Source organism: Cibotium barometz, chromosome 30 (assembly GCF_041138505.1).
Source record: "Cibotium barometz isolate CiBa-2024 chromosome 30, ASM4113850v1, whole genome shotgun sequence".
In the NCBI taxonomy this organism is placed as follows: Eukaryota; Viridiplantae; Streptophyta; class Polypodiopsida; order Cyatheales; family Cibotiaceae; genus Cibotium; species Cibotium barometz.
Window position 1 is genome coordinate 23,502,650 of NC_141075.1, and position 17,280 is coordinate 23,519,929.

The 17,280-nt window shown below is 44.7% G+C and overlaps 1 protein-coding gene across 2 annotated transcripts in view; it reads right to left on the minus strand.

Moving 5' to 3' along the window:
• The window catches only part of NTRC (NADPH-dependent thioredoxin reductase C), a 75,409-nt gene that overhangs the window by 19,400 nt on the left and 38,729 nt on the right, over positions 1-17,280 (minus strand). For both annotated transcript variants that reach the window (XR_015269792.1, XM_086823994.1), the window contains exons 6-7: positions 2,619-2,726; positions 2,402-2,488 (exon numbers count right to left, since the gene is read on the minus strand). Coding sequence is in view for 1 of the 2 variants with exons in the window: in XM_086823994.1 (XP_086680120.1) it covers positions 2,402-2,488; positions 2,619-2,726 (195 nt within the window). In the remaining variant the exon portion in view is untranslated. The remainder of the gene's footprint in view (positions 1-2,401; positions 2,489-2,618; positions 2,727-17,280) is intronic.

Sequence of the window (17,280 nt, forward strand, 5' to 3'; positions counted from 1 at the left end):
TCTCCTCTTCCGAAGCCTAGCTTTCTCAAATTTCAGCAATACCCAATCACCTTCCTTGACTTGCATGTCCCTTCTATGCTTGTCAACAGCCCTCTTATGCTTGTCTTGTGACCTTGCAATGGCTGTCCGCACCTGAGCAAAGGCTACATCCAAGTCACGCACATACTCATCAGCTGCAAAAATCTCATCCTTAGTACGAAGGATGGGTGGCAAGACCACTCTGCCATAAATAATCTCAAACGGGGCCTTTCCCGTGAAGGCATGAACTGTGTTGTTGTAGGCAAACTCTACAAGTGAAAGATACTTCTCCCATGCAGTCTTTTGATCTGCCGCATAACACTTCAACAAATCCAACACGGCTGAATTTGCAGGCCCCATCACTAGTAGAGATCATAACAACTCATGGAACTCGGCATTATTCATATTGCCTAGAAAAGTGTTGGCAAATAGATATCATACTTTGTGGTCAGGTGGACCCAATCTTGTGCAGAAGAAATGAGAAGATAGCCACTTGTATATCTAGGACCTATAGTATACTACTAAAGCCATACAGCTTAGGAAAACTGCAATTATCATCGTAACCATAAAATCAGCCAGCCAGTTCGTATTACTCAAACTGTAAGAGTAAAGCAGAGGAATCGTTGCAACTGTACACATAAATGACCTTGGTCTTCTTTTCTCTCTCAACCATGACTCATTGATTGACCTATACAATTCGGTAGGTGAAGCCTCCACTATGAAACCCCAAAAAGGAGGACTCCAAATATGGACCTTTTTCCCTTTTCATTTGCAGAAAGCCACCATGCCTTGGACGCACAGCTAGGGAGATGCCTTTGAGCTGTAAATAAGCCCCAAAACAGACCTAAACTTGCACTTCTTCTGTCCATGCTTGAATCTAATCCACTACTGTTCCGTCTGTTCCTAGCCTGTCATTTTGATGGGCCCGTGCTTGAATCTAGTCCATGACTGTTCCATCTGTTCCTAACCTGTCATTCTAATAGGCCCTTGGTGCCAAGCACAGAAATCCCCCATCACAGGCGTGCACCTACTCCCTGCCCGTCTTACACTCAATGGTCTTGTCCCTTCATCAACTAGGGCTCACAATATGGCTCTCCTAGACTGCTCCTAGACTACCCTGTATGCTATATAATGCTCCTGTAGACAGAGGGCTGATGCATATAAGAACTATCATGATTATATATTGTTGATATCCTGACTAGGAAAAGCGGATTATCTTGCGAAGCAAGGTAGCCCATTAAAAAGCATCAGAACCAGAACTTATCAAGCTAAAAGAATAGATCACCCACACACTAATATCGTGCTATGCATACCATGCTTTACACAGTAGATTACTTTTCAGTGTCTGGGTTGTGTTTGCAATCTTTGGTTAATTTAGCAAAAATCTATGTATGTGAATCCCTAACCTTACCTTCACTCTTGGCCTCTGTCCTTTACAGGACAGGACACACATGGCCAGCACTCTTATTAGATCCCGAATGATTCCCCAGTACTATGGGGCATTCATTCTTGTCTAGAGATGATGGATGCGATACCCCCCCTAACTCATTTTAAAACATTGGGCGAGCAGTCATCCCCAATGCTCCACCTCGATCCAGTACAACGTGGTATAGGATCTTCTGAAACAAGAATTAAAGAAGAAATGGGCCAATTAATGGTTATTTATACTGATGCATGAAACTGATGCCCAAAATGATGACTGTTGCACCTTGACCCCATTCACTTGGACAAAGCATTTGGCTCCCCTTCAAAAGAAGGCCGCCTCCTGTCAAGAGAGCTCCATGCTACTGAATGAAGCACATCAGGAAACGATGGTGTTGACATTCCCATTCATGAATGTTGTGCATGTTGATGCCTACCAGAAAGGAATCTTCCATTTATGCTCTCCCACATGTGTGATCTGCCTCACGTCACAACGTTACCAGATAAATAAATTGAAGCCTGTGATACCATGGTCTTTTTATTCACCCGGCAAACTTAAAGAGTACATGGGAAAAGTTTCACTTAAGTGGTTTTGCCAGAGGATCTGGTGAAAGCCACCTTGCCAAGTTGCTTCAGAACAACTGGTCTCTCTGCAGAATTGATTCCTCTTGTTGAGGCGACCCTTTCAAGAATATAGTTCCTCTCCTGAAGCTACCCTTCCAGGTCTCCTTCCTGTGTTATTTAAGGTCTTCAGCTTCCTCTCCCTGCAAGTTTAGAGCCTCCTCGTCTTGTTCACCTTGCAAACCAACTGCTTCTAATTGTTCTACTCTCAGTCCTTTCTCTTCGGTCACTAAAACTGCATTAAAATCTTGACACCTACCATCGTTACAAGATAAGCTGTGTACCGTATCTTTTCCTATGTTAACAACAGTCCCGTGTTTCTTAAGCTTGAAGAGATTACCTGTCCCTTATGCTTTGTCAAAGTAATGTCAAAGCCCATATTTACATCTTCACTGCTGAGCTCCTTCTTTGCCACCTCCGCCTTGGGCTGCCAACATAAGAACACTGAAGTGAGAAATCTAGTTAATAGGCATGACAAGCCTGCCGCCCCCACCCCCAACACCCCCCCCCCCAAAAAAAAAAGAGGGAAAGAAAACTTTAACTTTATGTCATATTACCTGATGAAATTCGACAAGGAGATTGTTTTTGGCAAGATACCGCTCTGCAGATAACGCTGCCATGCAACCTGACCCTGCCGCTGTCACAGCCTGCCTCCACTCTGGATCCTATAAAACACAGCTAGCACATGTCAGCACGTGACATGCAACGAAGGTAAAGAACACGTTATCAGGCAGGCCAACACATAGATCCAAAACAGTTTTCGAACTGATTGGCATGAAAACTGTAATGGTGGCTCATATATGATATAAGTTTTTACATGTTTATGGAGGATGTTCTTAGAAGGATTGAGCAGGCCAAGCAAAAAGCTTTTACTAGGCAAGGATGCCAAACATGGTAGGTTTTGGATGAGTAACTTTAGCCAAGCGCCAGCAAGCCTCCCCCTGCGTGCACCTGTCCTCCCCCTCTTCCCTCGCCTTCGCACTCCCTTGCCCCTGTCTACCACAGCCCACTGCTGCCCCCGCCCTCGATCTTGTGCCCTGCCGCCTTCTTGTCATTGCCGCTCGCCTCTCCCCTGCCTGGTTGCTGCCCGTGCATTCACGTTGAGGTGCCCCCCCTGGCCCAATGTCCTCTTCCGCCTCCCATCTGCCATCAGCTTCACCCACCCCTTCTTCCATGTGCCATCCCCCCTGTTTCGAGCATAAGCCCGCCCGTCCGGCCGTCTTCTCGCTGGTCTTCCTTCTTTTCCCGCTTCTCTTCCGCCTCGCCAGTTCCCACAGGTGCTCTTTTAACAGCTGAGTGACTGCCCCTGGTCTTACCCCCCCGGAGGACTCTCGTGGCAGCCGCTCCATCTTGTCGTGAAGCGACCACTCTTGTCTGCAAACTGGTTGGCAGCCCACCAGCACGGAGGTGTCCTGCAGGCAGCCGTCATTGGGGACCAAGGACAGATCACCAACATCCATTTCTTGGGCAACGATTACATCAGGATAGCCTTCATCTCGGCGGGGCCCTGGCAGACAGCACCCTGTCACAGAGCCCAATATCAATTCAGGAGGCTCCCGGTCATTGCAGGCTTTCTTTGCCAGATGGGACCATTACTTCTCTCCTGATGCAGACCCTTTGGCTGGCGTCACCGGCTTCCCGATCACCATTTGCTTCCCTAGGCTCTCTGAGGAGTAATTGGGAGCACCTTGGGCGTTATTGCCATGCTTTGGGCAGGCATACTGTAGAGTAAATAGGGGGTGGGTGTCCTCACAGCTGGTATATCCCCCCCCACCCCGCGCGGACCCGTCCCGTCAACGGCCGACAGAGTCGCTAGAGCCACCGGACTGCTCCACTCCAGATCCGTGTCACTATTCCAAAGAACCTTCCCCATCAGTTGGCAATCGACTATATTTTCTTCAGCGGGTGCAGTTTTACCGGCTCCCAGGCCAAGAAGGCCACTTTCCCTTTCTCTCGGGCATAACTTCTTTCATGTGGGCAAGCTGCGAGAGTGTGAGGTCATCTCCAAGAAATATTCCCGTCTTCTTGAGTGTAGGACGTCTCTTCAAGAAGTCCTTCTTCGCTTCCATGGAGGGGAAACGAATGATAAGTGCTCTCTCCTTAGAAGATTCGCCACTACCTTCTCTCTTCTTTCCCACTCACCATGCCTTTGTGTGCGTGGCTTCAATGCCCATCATAGAGAAGAGCTCCTTGGTTTCCCCTTCCGCATCATCACGGTCTTTTAGACCGGACACTCGTACATGTAAGGCCCTGGTCTTCCTCCTTTGCTCCTCTTCAAGGGTCGTGTTGATGATGGTGGGAGTGGGGATGGGTGGCGATTCTTTACCTTTCCCTTTCTTGGCGACCTCGATCCATTTATCAGCCTCGTCCATCTTCTTTTGTGTCTCTGTGATCACCTCCACCCATGAAGATGTCTTCTCTTTATGTTGCTCCTCCTCCTCTCGAATGGTCCTCATTTGTTCCTTGATGGTATTCAGCTCTTCAATAATTGTATGCTTGTATGCTTATGTGGAGAGAGTGAGAGAGGGTACTCTAGCACATCTGCCTTCTCTATAATTGTATGCTTGTATGCTTATGTGGAGAGGTGAGAGAGAGTGATTGCCTTGTGTGGTAGTGTGAGCGACTCTACGGTGACAACGTGGAGGTTAAGCTTGGAGGATTGGAGCTTCTTAACTGAGCTTGGAGACCTCTAAGGGACACGAGCTCGAAACATTGGTAAGTTCCCCACGACAGTTGTGTTCTATTGCTTCTTCCAAAGGTGAATGCATAGAGTTCCTTCTTGGAGATGTGGTAGCCAATAACAAGCCTACCACCTGGTACAATCTTTCTTACCATGCCCCACAATGCGGCAAAAGAGACATCGGTTCTCTCCCTTGTACTGCGCTTGCTCGTTTAGTTGAAAATATCCACCACTAATAGTTACCATTTGGCTCCCTGAACAACAAGGTATGCTGAAATAAATGCAAAGATAGATTCTCACTGGATCTTCCTATGCATTTGGACACCAGTTTGACTGTTGAATCACCCTCGTAATGTCCAATGTTTGGGCTTTGCTGATATGATCAGCAATCCTGTGACATGGACTGGTTTTTCTAGAGGGATGGGAGCTTTGCTAATCATTAGTAACACTTCTGGCAATGCTAGTGTGACCAGTAGTGACCAGTATGACTGGGAACACTCGTGCTTGAGGTCATCTAGTATGACTAGATCCTTGGGTGAGATAGATGGCTTGAGAACAGAGGATTTCCAATGTATTGCATATGCATTTCATTTTGTGTATGTACAGAGATAAGAACAGCGTCAACCCTAGACACTCATGCTTTCTCACTTGTTTGCCTCTCTCAAGATGGTAGCATTTGGGCACTCGACACCAGCTATCTCGGATGTTATTTTTGGGCATTTTCAAGGCCGCATTCCTAGCTGTCCTTTTTCTGCCTGTTTGCTTTCCGATTGGCGGCAGCTTCGGCACTTTTGTCTGGGTCTGGCCACCCTACGGATCTGGGCAACTCACTTCGTCATTAGATTCTACACTGGAGTCGGGTCTTTGATTCCCCTTTGGCACTTTCTCAGTCTCGTGAGGCTTATTTTTGCATCGCTTGGGTATTTCTCTGGTGGATGATATAGTGGATGGCACTGGCTACACACTCTTTTCCACAGGCCCGGACACGGTTTCATCTGGGGATGCATCACCGGCCCATATGGCATGCTATCGCGGAGTTGCTACAGCCTTTCCAGCCAGTGCCTCGCCTGTTTTCTCCTCTTCCACTGCTTGATTGGACATTTGATCGAGGGCTACTAGGTTATTCCACTTTTTCTTTTGCCGATCTATCAGCCACCAAAAAAGCCTACCGTCTTCTTCTTCTGGAACCATGGATTCACGAGCATGGCAATCATTTCTAGCATTTGGATAGGCCGCTTGGGAAGTGGAAAACATGTCTTCATCGTATATGGAAAAGTGAGCTTCCCCTCAAGCAGCGGGTCTTTCTGTGGCGATGTCTGGTGGGAGCCCTCCCAGTGGGTGTCCTTCTGGCTACCCGACGTATTGTTTCCTCCGTTTGTCCTACTTGTTCGCATGCACGCGAGACGATCCTGCATCTTCTCTGGGCTTGTCCTACCGCTCGAGATTTCCTGGCTCATTTGGTAACTCTTCTCCATGCCCGGTTTCCCTGCCTTTCCTTTGGCAGGCACTTTTGGCTGTTTGGTAGATATCTCTCTACCCCCGATTATGCTCTCTTTTTTTGGTGGTGCTGTTATTGGGCCTTATGAAGTTTATACCATGCCCGCAACACTCAATTGTTTGGGCACACTTCGGTCAATGTCTTCGCCTTTTCAGATTCTCCTTGCTTCACTCTCTCCAAGATGCCCACTTTCTTGGAAACCTTTCCACGGCCCAGTTCGACCGTTCCAATTGAGCAATGCTCAGTTTGTTCCTCTTCTTTGTATGGAAGAGGGCCCACGTACTCCAGTTCCTCTCACAAAGACACAGGGAAAGACAGCTGTTTTTCATCATCTCACATCAACTTATCTCACACACAAAAGTGGATGGTGAACCATTCATAAAATTCAAGTGTAGAATAATCTGCTGAAAGCTCTTCATCGAATATCTCCCTCTTGATACAAGAACCTTGAAGGAGTATCCAAAAGGAAGGCATGTGTTGGAAAGTGTTGTTGCACACATGTTTCAATTTATGATTGAAAACTAGATGAGCACGGCTCTCTAGGTGCATCCAGCCTAGTGTGAGACTGGGAGGGTTTGTGAGATCCACATAGCCAGCTATGTGAGACTATGCCCGTCCTGCAAGATCCACACTAGACCGGTGTTAAGCTAGAAACACCCCTTGCCTTGGGCTTGGGGAGAGGACTTGACTTGTTTTATTTTGTTTTCATCCTTGGTACTTCGAAATCTGGTGCAAGAGCACCCTCTACATGTATCTATAAATACTCCTTGTAAGTTGTATTAAAGTTTCTTTGTAGCGGGGGGCAAGGGGTGGGGGGGGGTGTGGCCCATTCCAAACCGATCATGTTGTCAAGTTTTTTTCCAAATCTTTTATACTCGCTCACTGAGTGTGGGTGAGTGTGGTTGTAATAACTAGTAAAGCTATCTGTAATACTAAAATATACACACACACACATTATTTATTGAACCACACCAAAAGAATTTCTTACAAACAAGCTAAACAAATTTTTAATGACTAATTAGAAAGACAAACTTTAAATGACTAATACACTAAAACAAAACAAAGACAAGAATACAAACTAGGTGCTACGACATCCCTACTCATGTCATCAGCGCCCCAAAGTAGGTGCAAGTTTACATATAATAAAAAATTGTCCTAACCAAGAGGACACAATTTTTATACAGAGACCAATGAGTTGAGTTTCTATCACTTCTTTGGAGATGAAGGGCAGCCATGATGAAGGCTAGCACTTACAACTAGACTAGCAAAAACAGATCACTTCCCTATTAAGGCTATGATTAAACAAGACTAGAAGCAATTATACATAACAACTAAGAGCTAAAATGATCTAAACAGAAAATGGACTTTTAAGCTCTCCATTTTTGTGAAACTTATTACTTATAAACAGTCCAAAAGCAAAAATTTCAAACATATATCTACTTCGATTCAAAACGCAACGAACTTTTCTTAAAACCTTTTTAAAGCCATAATCCTTTTGCACAAGCAAATTGATGAGTTGGCAAACTTGAGTAATAAAAGCAAACTTGTTTGAACAAATACGAGAGAATCTGAATAACTGACAAGAGACAACACCATATTTAGTTATTTAAAAATGTTAGAACTAAAGTGAGGCATTCTTATGATATTTAAGTTGGAATACTCAGGTTGACCATTGTAAACTTTATCATATATACTACATCTAAACCAACACAAGATATCTTAAGGTCCAAAAAAGAACAATGGTCATTATTTGCAGTGCAGTTAAGTTCACAAAACTCTTTGGGATAAATTCCTCCACCTAGAGAGGTAGGGTTTAAATACATAAACTCTTGGAAAACAAGAATATTGGAAACAAAAAGATCATCAACAAAACGTCTCACTTGACAAAGATTGTGGAGAAAAACAAGATATTTATCAACGGAAACTAGGCGTTCCATGAATTTAAATTCATATATAAAAAGATAAAAGTTGGCAAAAAAAACGGCATAGTTAGTACCCATAGGAATACCAATGGGTTGTTTAAATAAGGAATTGGCTAAGGTTATATAGAGGTTATCTAGGAGAAAATCTAACCAAGACATAATATCATCTTGGTCTACAATCTTAGTGTATCTTTTTATTATTCTTGGCTATGTCTTGGTTTTTGTTTTTCAGCCAACAAAAATCAAAATGAAGAGCTGATTTTTCTATCAACAAACCTTTGTATCTATTGTGCTCTAGTTTGTAATGAAAGACCTAACAAATCAGAGATTTAATTCTACTACGCAAGTCGTTTAAGTCCAATTTAGTATAAAGAGTAGTGAAATCAAAAGTTTGAAGACACAAAGGAGAAGACTTCTCGTGAGACTACAAGAAGAGTTTAAGAATTTAACAACGGGAATCACTCCCACTGAATCTTTTAAGATCCAACTACAATCTATAGGTCATCCTTCTTTCTAAGCAAATTTCTCCAAAGCTCATGGACACTTGGCCAAATGGCTTTAAAGCAATTACTCAACCATTTTGAGACCGAGGTTGAAGAGGTATAAATCTAGGCTTCTCTTTGCCTAGATCTCTTTTTGGTTGACCTCGCGGAGACATGCAAATGCAAGAAGAGAGTCATTGTGACTCACAACCCAAAGCCTATGCATGGAATCCCAAAAGCCACATTTATGCATGATAAAGGCAAGGTGCCTAACGTAAATGTTAAGAAGAACAAAGGGCAAATGTGAATGTATTGGAGCTGTCCTCAATCAAGAGGGACATGCAGTAGCCTATGAGAGTCTTTGGCAACACATAATCTATAAGCATACATGAGATATTCATCTTTACATACACCTCATACACCACCTTATGATGCTTACTCATCCAATAAACTGAGTGGTTGGCAAAATTCCTCTATGCCCTGCATAAGGTGGTGCATGAGATATTTTTCTCTCACAGATCTTTAAGCATCATGGAATGCCAAAGTCCATTGTCGGTGATAGAGATCCCAGGACTACTAGCTTGTTTTGGAGGGCTTTCTTTGATAACATGGGCACAAAACTTAACTTCTCATCAGCTTTCCACCCCGAGACAGATGGATAGAGTGAAGCTACAAATTCAGCTATACTTGATTTGCTTAATTGCTATGTTGCCAAGCAAAAGAGCACGTGGGAGAAGTTTTTTTTTGTTTCAAGAAAGAGACTTCTATTAAGTATGAAAAAGGCATACAATCATGGTTGTAAGCCCCAAAAGAATAGAATCACGCCAATATGTAAGGTGATTTACTTAATTGCTATGTTGCCAAGCAAAAGAGCATGTGGGAGAAGTTTTTACTGTTGGTAGAATTTGCCTACAAAAATACAGTACACTCTTCTAAGGACAAAGCACCATTTGAGGTTATTTATGGCAGAGTAGTCTTGCCTCCCATTTTGCGTACAAAAGATGAAATCTTTGCAACATATGAATATGTACGTGATTTGCAGGATGCTTTTGCAAAAAGTATAGAAAGCCATTCAAAAGTCCCAAGAAAAGAATAAAAAGGCTGCAAATAAGAATAGACTACACATGGATCTCAAACTAGGAGATTGGGTATTGTTGAAATTTGATAAGGCCAGACTTCATAAAAGACCTGGCAAGGAGGTTGCTACTCCTCAGCTTGCTAACAAGTATTATGGCCCTTTCAAAGTCACCCAAAATGAAATCACATTCAGATTGGCTCTCCCAAATCACTCGAAGATTCATAATGCTTTTCATATGAGCCTACTCCAGAAGTATATGGGACCAGATGTCACCATTTGGCCACCCAATTGGTCCACCCGTGCTTTCTTATCATGTATGTACTTTGAATTGGTGTCCATGGCAGTTGTTTATGCCGGGGATTGATGCCACTCATGTGATACTGTAGACTTCGCTTTCCGTTGGGACTTGTGCCTCCGTGTACATGCCCGAAAATGCTTGGTGGATTGGTGTTCCATTGGGTCTGGTACCTCGTGTACTTGCCTCGAGCACGTCTATTTTGGTATAGTCTCATGAACGGGGATTGTCCACACCAATGCTGCATTGCATAGCATCTTTATGTGCTTGCTTGCAATTGAAATTGCATGCTGTTTTCATGCTTGCTTGACCAATGTTTAGTTCCGGGTAAGGGGATGCCCGCCCGTGAACCGTGCGTGTGAAACTGTCTGCTGACATGGTTGTGTGGCATGTGAACAGGTGGTAAGTATTACCCAATCTAGGCTCAAATAGCCCTTAGGACTTAGCCAATATTTATAAGTGAGTGCGTTCCCACTTCATTAAAGTTTGGGCGCCCAAAAGTCACTATAAATTATCACCCCTTCCAAGTTCACACTCACTGAAGTCCCAAGGCGGACAAGACTCAATTCAATGTCCAGGACCTGATCCTCCCCTTTTACTCATAAATGGGCATCTCCCCATGTCCCTTCACCTGATTGGACCCCAATTCACTTACTTATTAAGAGAAAATTCGTATGTAACTTGGTTGAACACAATGCTAATCAATACACTTAAATACACTAAGATTTGATGGACACTTACTCAAAATACAAGAAGTAAATTGCTGAATTGACAAGAGACACACAATGAGCCGGAACGGCCGACCCCTCCCTCAAATAAAGTATATTGATCTTGGGAGAATCAAGTACATAGTGTCATGGGCATTTCTAACCAGATTTCCATACCAATGCATATGAATACAGTATTGCAAACAAGTGGTTGTCGATGTATAGACTTGCAACCCACACTACCCTATCAAGTGCCCATGTTCCCTACCATCTGCTCTCTATTGTTCCACCAACACATGGTAGCAACAATCTGCAAGAGAGCACGTAGGACAAGAGAACACTACACAGGGTATGTGATCTTGTAATCCGGTTCCTCCCTCCTGCTACTTGCTCCCATATTTAAGCATAAAAGCTTACCAATAGCAAGTAGAGTCGATGACAGCGGAAGTCTTCGCGATGGAAGTCCTTGGAGTATTGAAACCTTTGATTTGTCGCCTTTCTTCGCAACAAAAGTCTTCAAGAGGATGAAGGGAACCTTGGGAAAGCTTCCCCTATGGTTCAACTTGAGAAAGGAAGGCTGAAATTAGGGTTTTCAGCAAAAAGACCAAAAATTACAGAAAAAATGAGAGCTATTTTGCTGAATTTCAGTCATTGGGAGTGAGTAGGAGAGTGATTAGCACTTGGAAACACTCTTGGAAGCTTGGAAAACACTCTAGCAAGTTGGGTATGGCTATGGAGAGCTTGGAAATGGAGAGAAATGGTGGAAAAACAGAGTTTTCAGCCTCCAAAAATCTTCATGAAGAGAAAACACGAATTTTCTCTTAATAAGTAAGTGAATTGGGGTCCAATCAGGTGAAGGGACATGGGGAGTGTTGGGGTAAAGGCATTATGCCCACCCTTATAGTGTGTACAAGCCCATAAGTTTTATAGTACATAGTATACTTAGTACTTTAAAAGTACTAAGTACACTACGTGCAGTAGAGCAAATATACATGTGTGATAAAGGAGTCACACACTCATACTTTGTGAGTTGACTTATCCCCACATGTCTCTCTCTCTCTCTCTCCCTTCTTCTCTGTGTGTGTCTCCCACATGAAACCCTAACTGTTTCATCTGAGCTTCTTTAGCTCCTTCAACTGGTATCAGAGCTTGATCACCTCCCTCTTCTCACAGTCCCCTGTTGATTACTCTACTGGTCCCTCCCTACTAGCCGTACCATCTGCACGTGATCACCCTGTTGTTGGTCGCACTGTCTTGTGCGCCTGCTGGTCTTACTTAGCTGGTCGAAGAGCCCTATCTATTGCTGGTCGTACTGCCCTGGCTGCCCAGCGTAGGCAGCCAACAGACCACGCAACTGAGCCAGGCGTGCCCAACCATAGCGTGGGCTCATCAGCTGCTGCCCAACAGCAGCCACACTGCCCAACCAGGCAGCCAACAGCTGCTGCTCAGCCAGGCGCACCACAGCGCAGCAGCAGCATCATAGCGGAGCCAGCTCCCAGCCTGCACAGCAGCAACTCTCAGCTCGCAGCACCAAGTCCAGCAGCAGCTCCCTTCAACAGCCGTACAGCACACAGCAGCATCCGTACCAGCCAGCATCAGCACACGAGTCAGCAAATACGACGCCCTCCCTTCCTGCAACAGAAATCAAGAAATTCAGACTGCAAATCACAAGAAATCAGAAATTTCAGAGGTATTTGCTTCAATTTTGGGATTTGCATGTCCATTATCATCAATTGAGCAAGTACAGGTCCTAATGGCTCAGATTTGAGCACAATTGGCAACATTGGGTGACACTGGTCACATTCCGGGTCAATTGGCAGGAAATTGGGTGTTAACATTTGGGGCTTTTGATGTAATTGTGCCATTGGGCATTCATACATGATGTATGATGTGAGCAATCTCACATTCGGGGCTAAATTGCAGGAAATTGGAGTGCAAATCAAAGGGCTTTTCTGCCAATTGGGTTGATTTGCATGCAGGCAGCACTGGCATTTGATGCTTTGGGCAATGTGTTGATGCCTGTCAAGCACTCAATGTGCCAGTAAATCAAGGGGCTTTTATGTATTGGATGTATACATGGCCAGGGGGAAGCATTGTGAAGACTCTGGATGACTTCATGTGCATTAATGTACCATTCATGATCAGAAATTGATCTTGAATCAAGGGGCTTTTCAAGATTTTGTGCTTGTTGAGCTTGGCAAAGCAGCAGGGAAGACTTTTATGCCTTGAACCCTCAGTAATCCACTTGCAGTCAAGGGGCTTTTGCCCAATTTCTGTCCGGGACTGTTGTGGGACTGTCAAGGTCTGATTTTCACTCATTTGGACAGCCAAGAGAGCATTTATTGCTACTATACTTGTTGGTACAGATTTGGTACAACTTTGTACAAGTTTTGGCATGGCTGTACATTGATTTGAGTGAGGAAAAGGCTCATTTTCAGCTGTTGCACTTGCCGGTACAGATTTGGTACATCATTGGTGAGCACTTAGTACTGTTGTACAGTATTTTGGAAGGGGAACAAAGCACATTTAAGGTGCTGTCATAAATCTGCAACAACCAGATTTTGGTGATTTTATCACATCCAGTGGGAGGAGAGTTGCATTCGTGCTTCCGCAGTGGGAGATAAACTTTGGGAGAACAACTGTGAGCACTTTGTGTGCTTTGGTGCAGTGTTTGCACGTCTTGCAGGGAGTCAGGCATTGACTGTGTCAAAGGTTGCATATTGCTATGGCAACCACAGGTAAGAGCTCTTCATTGCTTCACATCAAGAAGCTTGAAGGCTCACATAATTATGACATTTGGCAAACCCAGTGCTATATTGTGTTGCTCCAGAAGAAGCATCACAAGCCCATCAAAGAAAGGGGTGTAATGCCCGCTTCTCTTACTGCTGAAGAATGGGAAGATATGGATGAGCTGGCAAGATCCACCATCATGTTGTCTGTGTCAGACTCTTTACTTTTCAGCATACGTGAAGAGAAGACAGCTTGGGGAATGTGGCAAAGATTGCAGGACTTGTATGCCCAGCAAAGTGCCTCAAGCAAAGTGTATTGGTTGAAGAAACTCATAGGTCTTCAAATGAAGGAAGGGGTGTCTATGATAGCCCATCTAAATGAGTTTAATGGTGTTGTCAGCCAGGTCATCAATCAAAAGTTGGCAATGGACGATGAGTTCAAAGCCACCTTTCTCTTATGCACTTGGCCAGAGAGTTGGAACACATTCAGGACAGCCACTAGCAATTCAAATGCTATGCTGTCATATGCAGATGTGGTGGGTGCTCTCCTTCAAGAGGAGATGAACAGGAAGAACAACTCTGTTGGAAAGTCCAATGCAATGAATGCACGTGGGAGATCCCAGCAAAGGGGTAAAAGCCAAGAACAGGGAAGGAGCAAGTCCCGCTCCAAAAAGGACTTGGAATGCCATTATTGTGGCAAGAAGGGACATTTCAAAAAGCAATGCTACAAATGGAAGAATGATCAAAAGAAAAAGGGCAAAGGCAAAGACAAAGACAAAGATGAAGCCAAAGATGCAAAGCCAAAGGGCAAAAGTGGAGTCAAGATTGAAGAAGTCAATGTGTCACATGCAGGTGACAGTGAGGATGAAGTCCTATTCATGTCTTCACTTGATGCCCATTCACTCCATGCAGGAGATGGTCATGGTATGCACTCATGGATCATTGATTCAGGTGCCTCCTTTCATGTCACGGGTTGCAGAGACTTGTTTGTCAGGTATACTGCTGGCAATGAAGGAGTAGTTTATTTGGGTGACAACCATGCATGCCAGATTCTTGGCAGAGGTGATGTGAGGCTTGTGTTTTCAGATGGCTCACAGCTTATGCTCCATGATGTCAGGCATGTGCCTGAGATCAAGAAGAACCTGCTTTCTACTGGACAGCTTGATGATGCTGGTTATGTTACCACATTTGGTAGTGGAAAGTGGAAGATTAGTAAGGGCTCACTGGTTGTTGCCAGAGACTCTAAGGTGGACACTCTTTACTTCATGCATGCTGGTGTCTGTCACCATGCTAATGTAAATGCAACCGAGCTGCCGGAAATCTCTATGTGGCACAGCCGGTTGGGACACATGAGTGTCAAAGGAATGAAGCAATTGTCTCCTTTTGGTTACTTGCCTTCTCTAAAGTTCTCAAGTTTTGAGTTTTGTGAGCATTGTATATATGGCAGGCAACTCCAGTGCCCCCACAAGAAAGCTCTTAGACAAAAAGATGCTCAGTTAGAACTTGTGCATACAGATGTATGTGAGATGCCTCAGCTTTCTTTAGGAGGGGCAAAATATTTTGTGTCTTTTATTGATGATGCCACACGCAAGGTGTGGGTTTATCCTCTTCGTTTGCAGAGTGATACATTCTCAGTGTTTGAGAAGTTTGTTGCTCATGTTGAGAATCAAACTGGCAAAACACTGAAGGCTTTGCGTTCCGACAATGGTGGAGAGTATATGTCAGAGAGGATGAGCAGGACCATTCAGGAGAAGGTCCGTTCTATGTCGTCACATGCTGCGTTACCTCATGGTTTTTGGGCTGAAGCTGTTATGACAGCCGTTCATCTTATAAACAGGTCACCTAACACGAGGCTTGGTGGGAAAGTGCCAGAGGAAGTATGGACAGGGAAGCCTCCGTCCTACAAGCACTTGAGAGTGTTTGGTTGCGTTGCGTACGTGCACATACGCAGGGAAATACACACCAAACTTGATCCTAAGTCTCACAAATGCATATTTCGAGGATATGGTGACAGAGGTGAAATGGGGTATAGACTTTGGGATCCACTGAATAGAAAGATTATACGCAGCAATGATGTCATTTTTGATGTAACATGCATGTATAAGGAGCCTGCAAGGCAACAGGAGCCTGGCAGAGTCATCTTTGATGATGATGGACATCATGGACTGTCATGTGCACAGTGTGTATCTACCGTGTGCTATACGCATGCAAGACTAGTTTCGAGGCTTGGGGAAGGTTGGAACTAGGCAAGCTGATTGACGAGCTGAGTTAGGGAAATACTAACAGGCGGGCACCCAAGTATGGACGGGCGGGCGGCCAAGTGTGGACGCCCGATGACCGGCCAAGAGCCTATAAAAGGGTGGCCAATGTTAGTTATTGGGATATAGAGAGTCTCGCAAGTTTGTGAGAGCTCTATGGTCTTGGAGCCTGGATCTAGTGCACCTGCTTTATGCAGCCGAGGCCTGCACCAATCTCGAGGCCCGCGAGGGTAGCTTCGTGGCGGTATGGGACGTCGCGAGGAGGAGATTGGTCGGTACGTCAACCTAGTTAGCTCAGCTCGTGGCTCGGTGGGGACAGCCAAGACTGTGGGCTCGCCCACGGCTGTCATGGTTGGGAGGTGAGTCAGGCCTGCACCCCCTTGCTTGTTTGTTTGTTCGTTTGTTTGCAAGAGTCGAGTTTCGAACCAAGATCGATCACGAGGGGATCCGTGGGGATTTGATAGTGGTATCAGAGCATACCTCGTGAACGAGCAAGTCGGTAGGTAGAGAAGAAGAGGTCGAAGAACGATATGTGTTAAAAAACTTGCTGTTTTTTCTATGCATACTGCAGTTTTCAGAATAGTATGTGTTTTTTCTTCATCAAAGAAACCCATGTTGATGGGGGGAGATGGTAGTCTAAGTAGGGTCTTTTTTCTTGGCAAAGAAGAGGTCTGAATTGTTTGTGCAGTCGCATGAACTGCAGGGAGAGAAACAAAAAAATGTTGGGTGTTGGACTCACACACTCACACACACAAACCTGCACATTAGGGTTAGGTGCAGGGTAGAGAAGCTCACACACAGAAATGAGAGAGAGAGAGAGAGAGAGCCAAAAGTGTGGTATCCACAAAATGCAAGTCAACTCTTGCATGTGTGCCACATCCATATAATATAGAAGTACAAAATATTATATGTTGAGTGTCCTTTCACACTTGATGTCCAAGGGGAAAAACCACATGGGAAAAAGTGCCCTTGGTTAAGCCCTGTTCACACATAGCACTACTATAAGTGAGCATATGCCTACAAATCCCCCCTGTAGTGGAAGTGTGAACCTGTACAAGGTAGCAGATCACTCTCTGTATGAGAGTAAGCCCAAAGCTTTGCGGAAAGCTTCAAACTTTTCTCGAGATAAAGCCTTTGTGAATAGATCTGCAACATTATCCTGTGTAGGGCAATAAGATAAACTGATCTCCCCTGCATGTAGCCTCTCTCTGACATAGTGATAATGAATCTCTATGTGCTTGGTACGTGCATGAAATACTGGATTTCGTGCCACAGCCATAGCACTCTGGCTATCAGTGAGAATGGTGGTGGGTGTCTGCTGACACTCACGAAGATCAGCCAATAGTCTCCTCAACCATACACAATCTACTGTAGCTGTAAAGACTGCCCTGTACTCAGCCTCACAAGTAGATGTAGCAACAGTGGGTTGCTTTTTACTCAACCAAGATATGCACGAGCTGCCAAGAAAAAAACAATTCCCACTGGTGGATTGCCTGGTATCGTAATCACCAGCCCAATCTGAATCACTATATGCATAAAGCTGCAAGCTGCCCCCCCTGGGATAGAACAA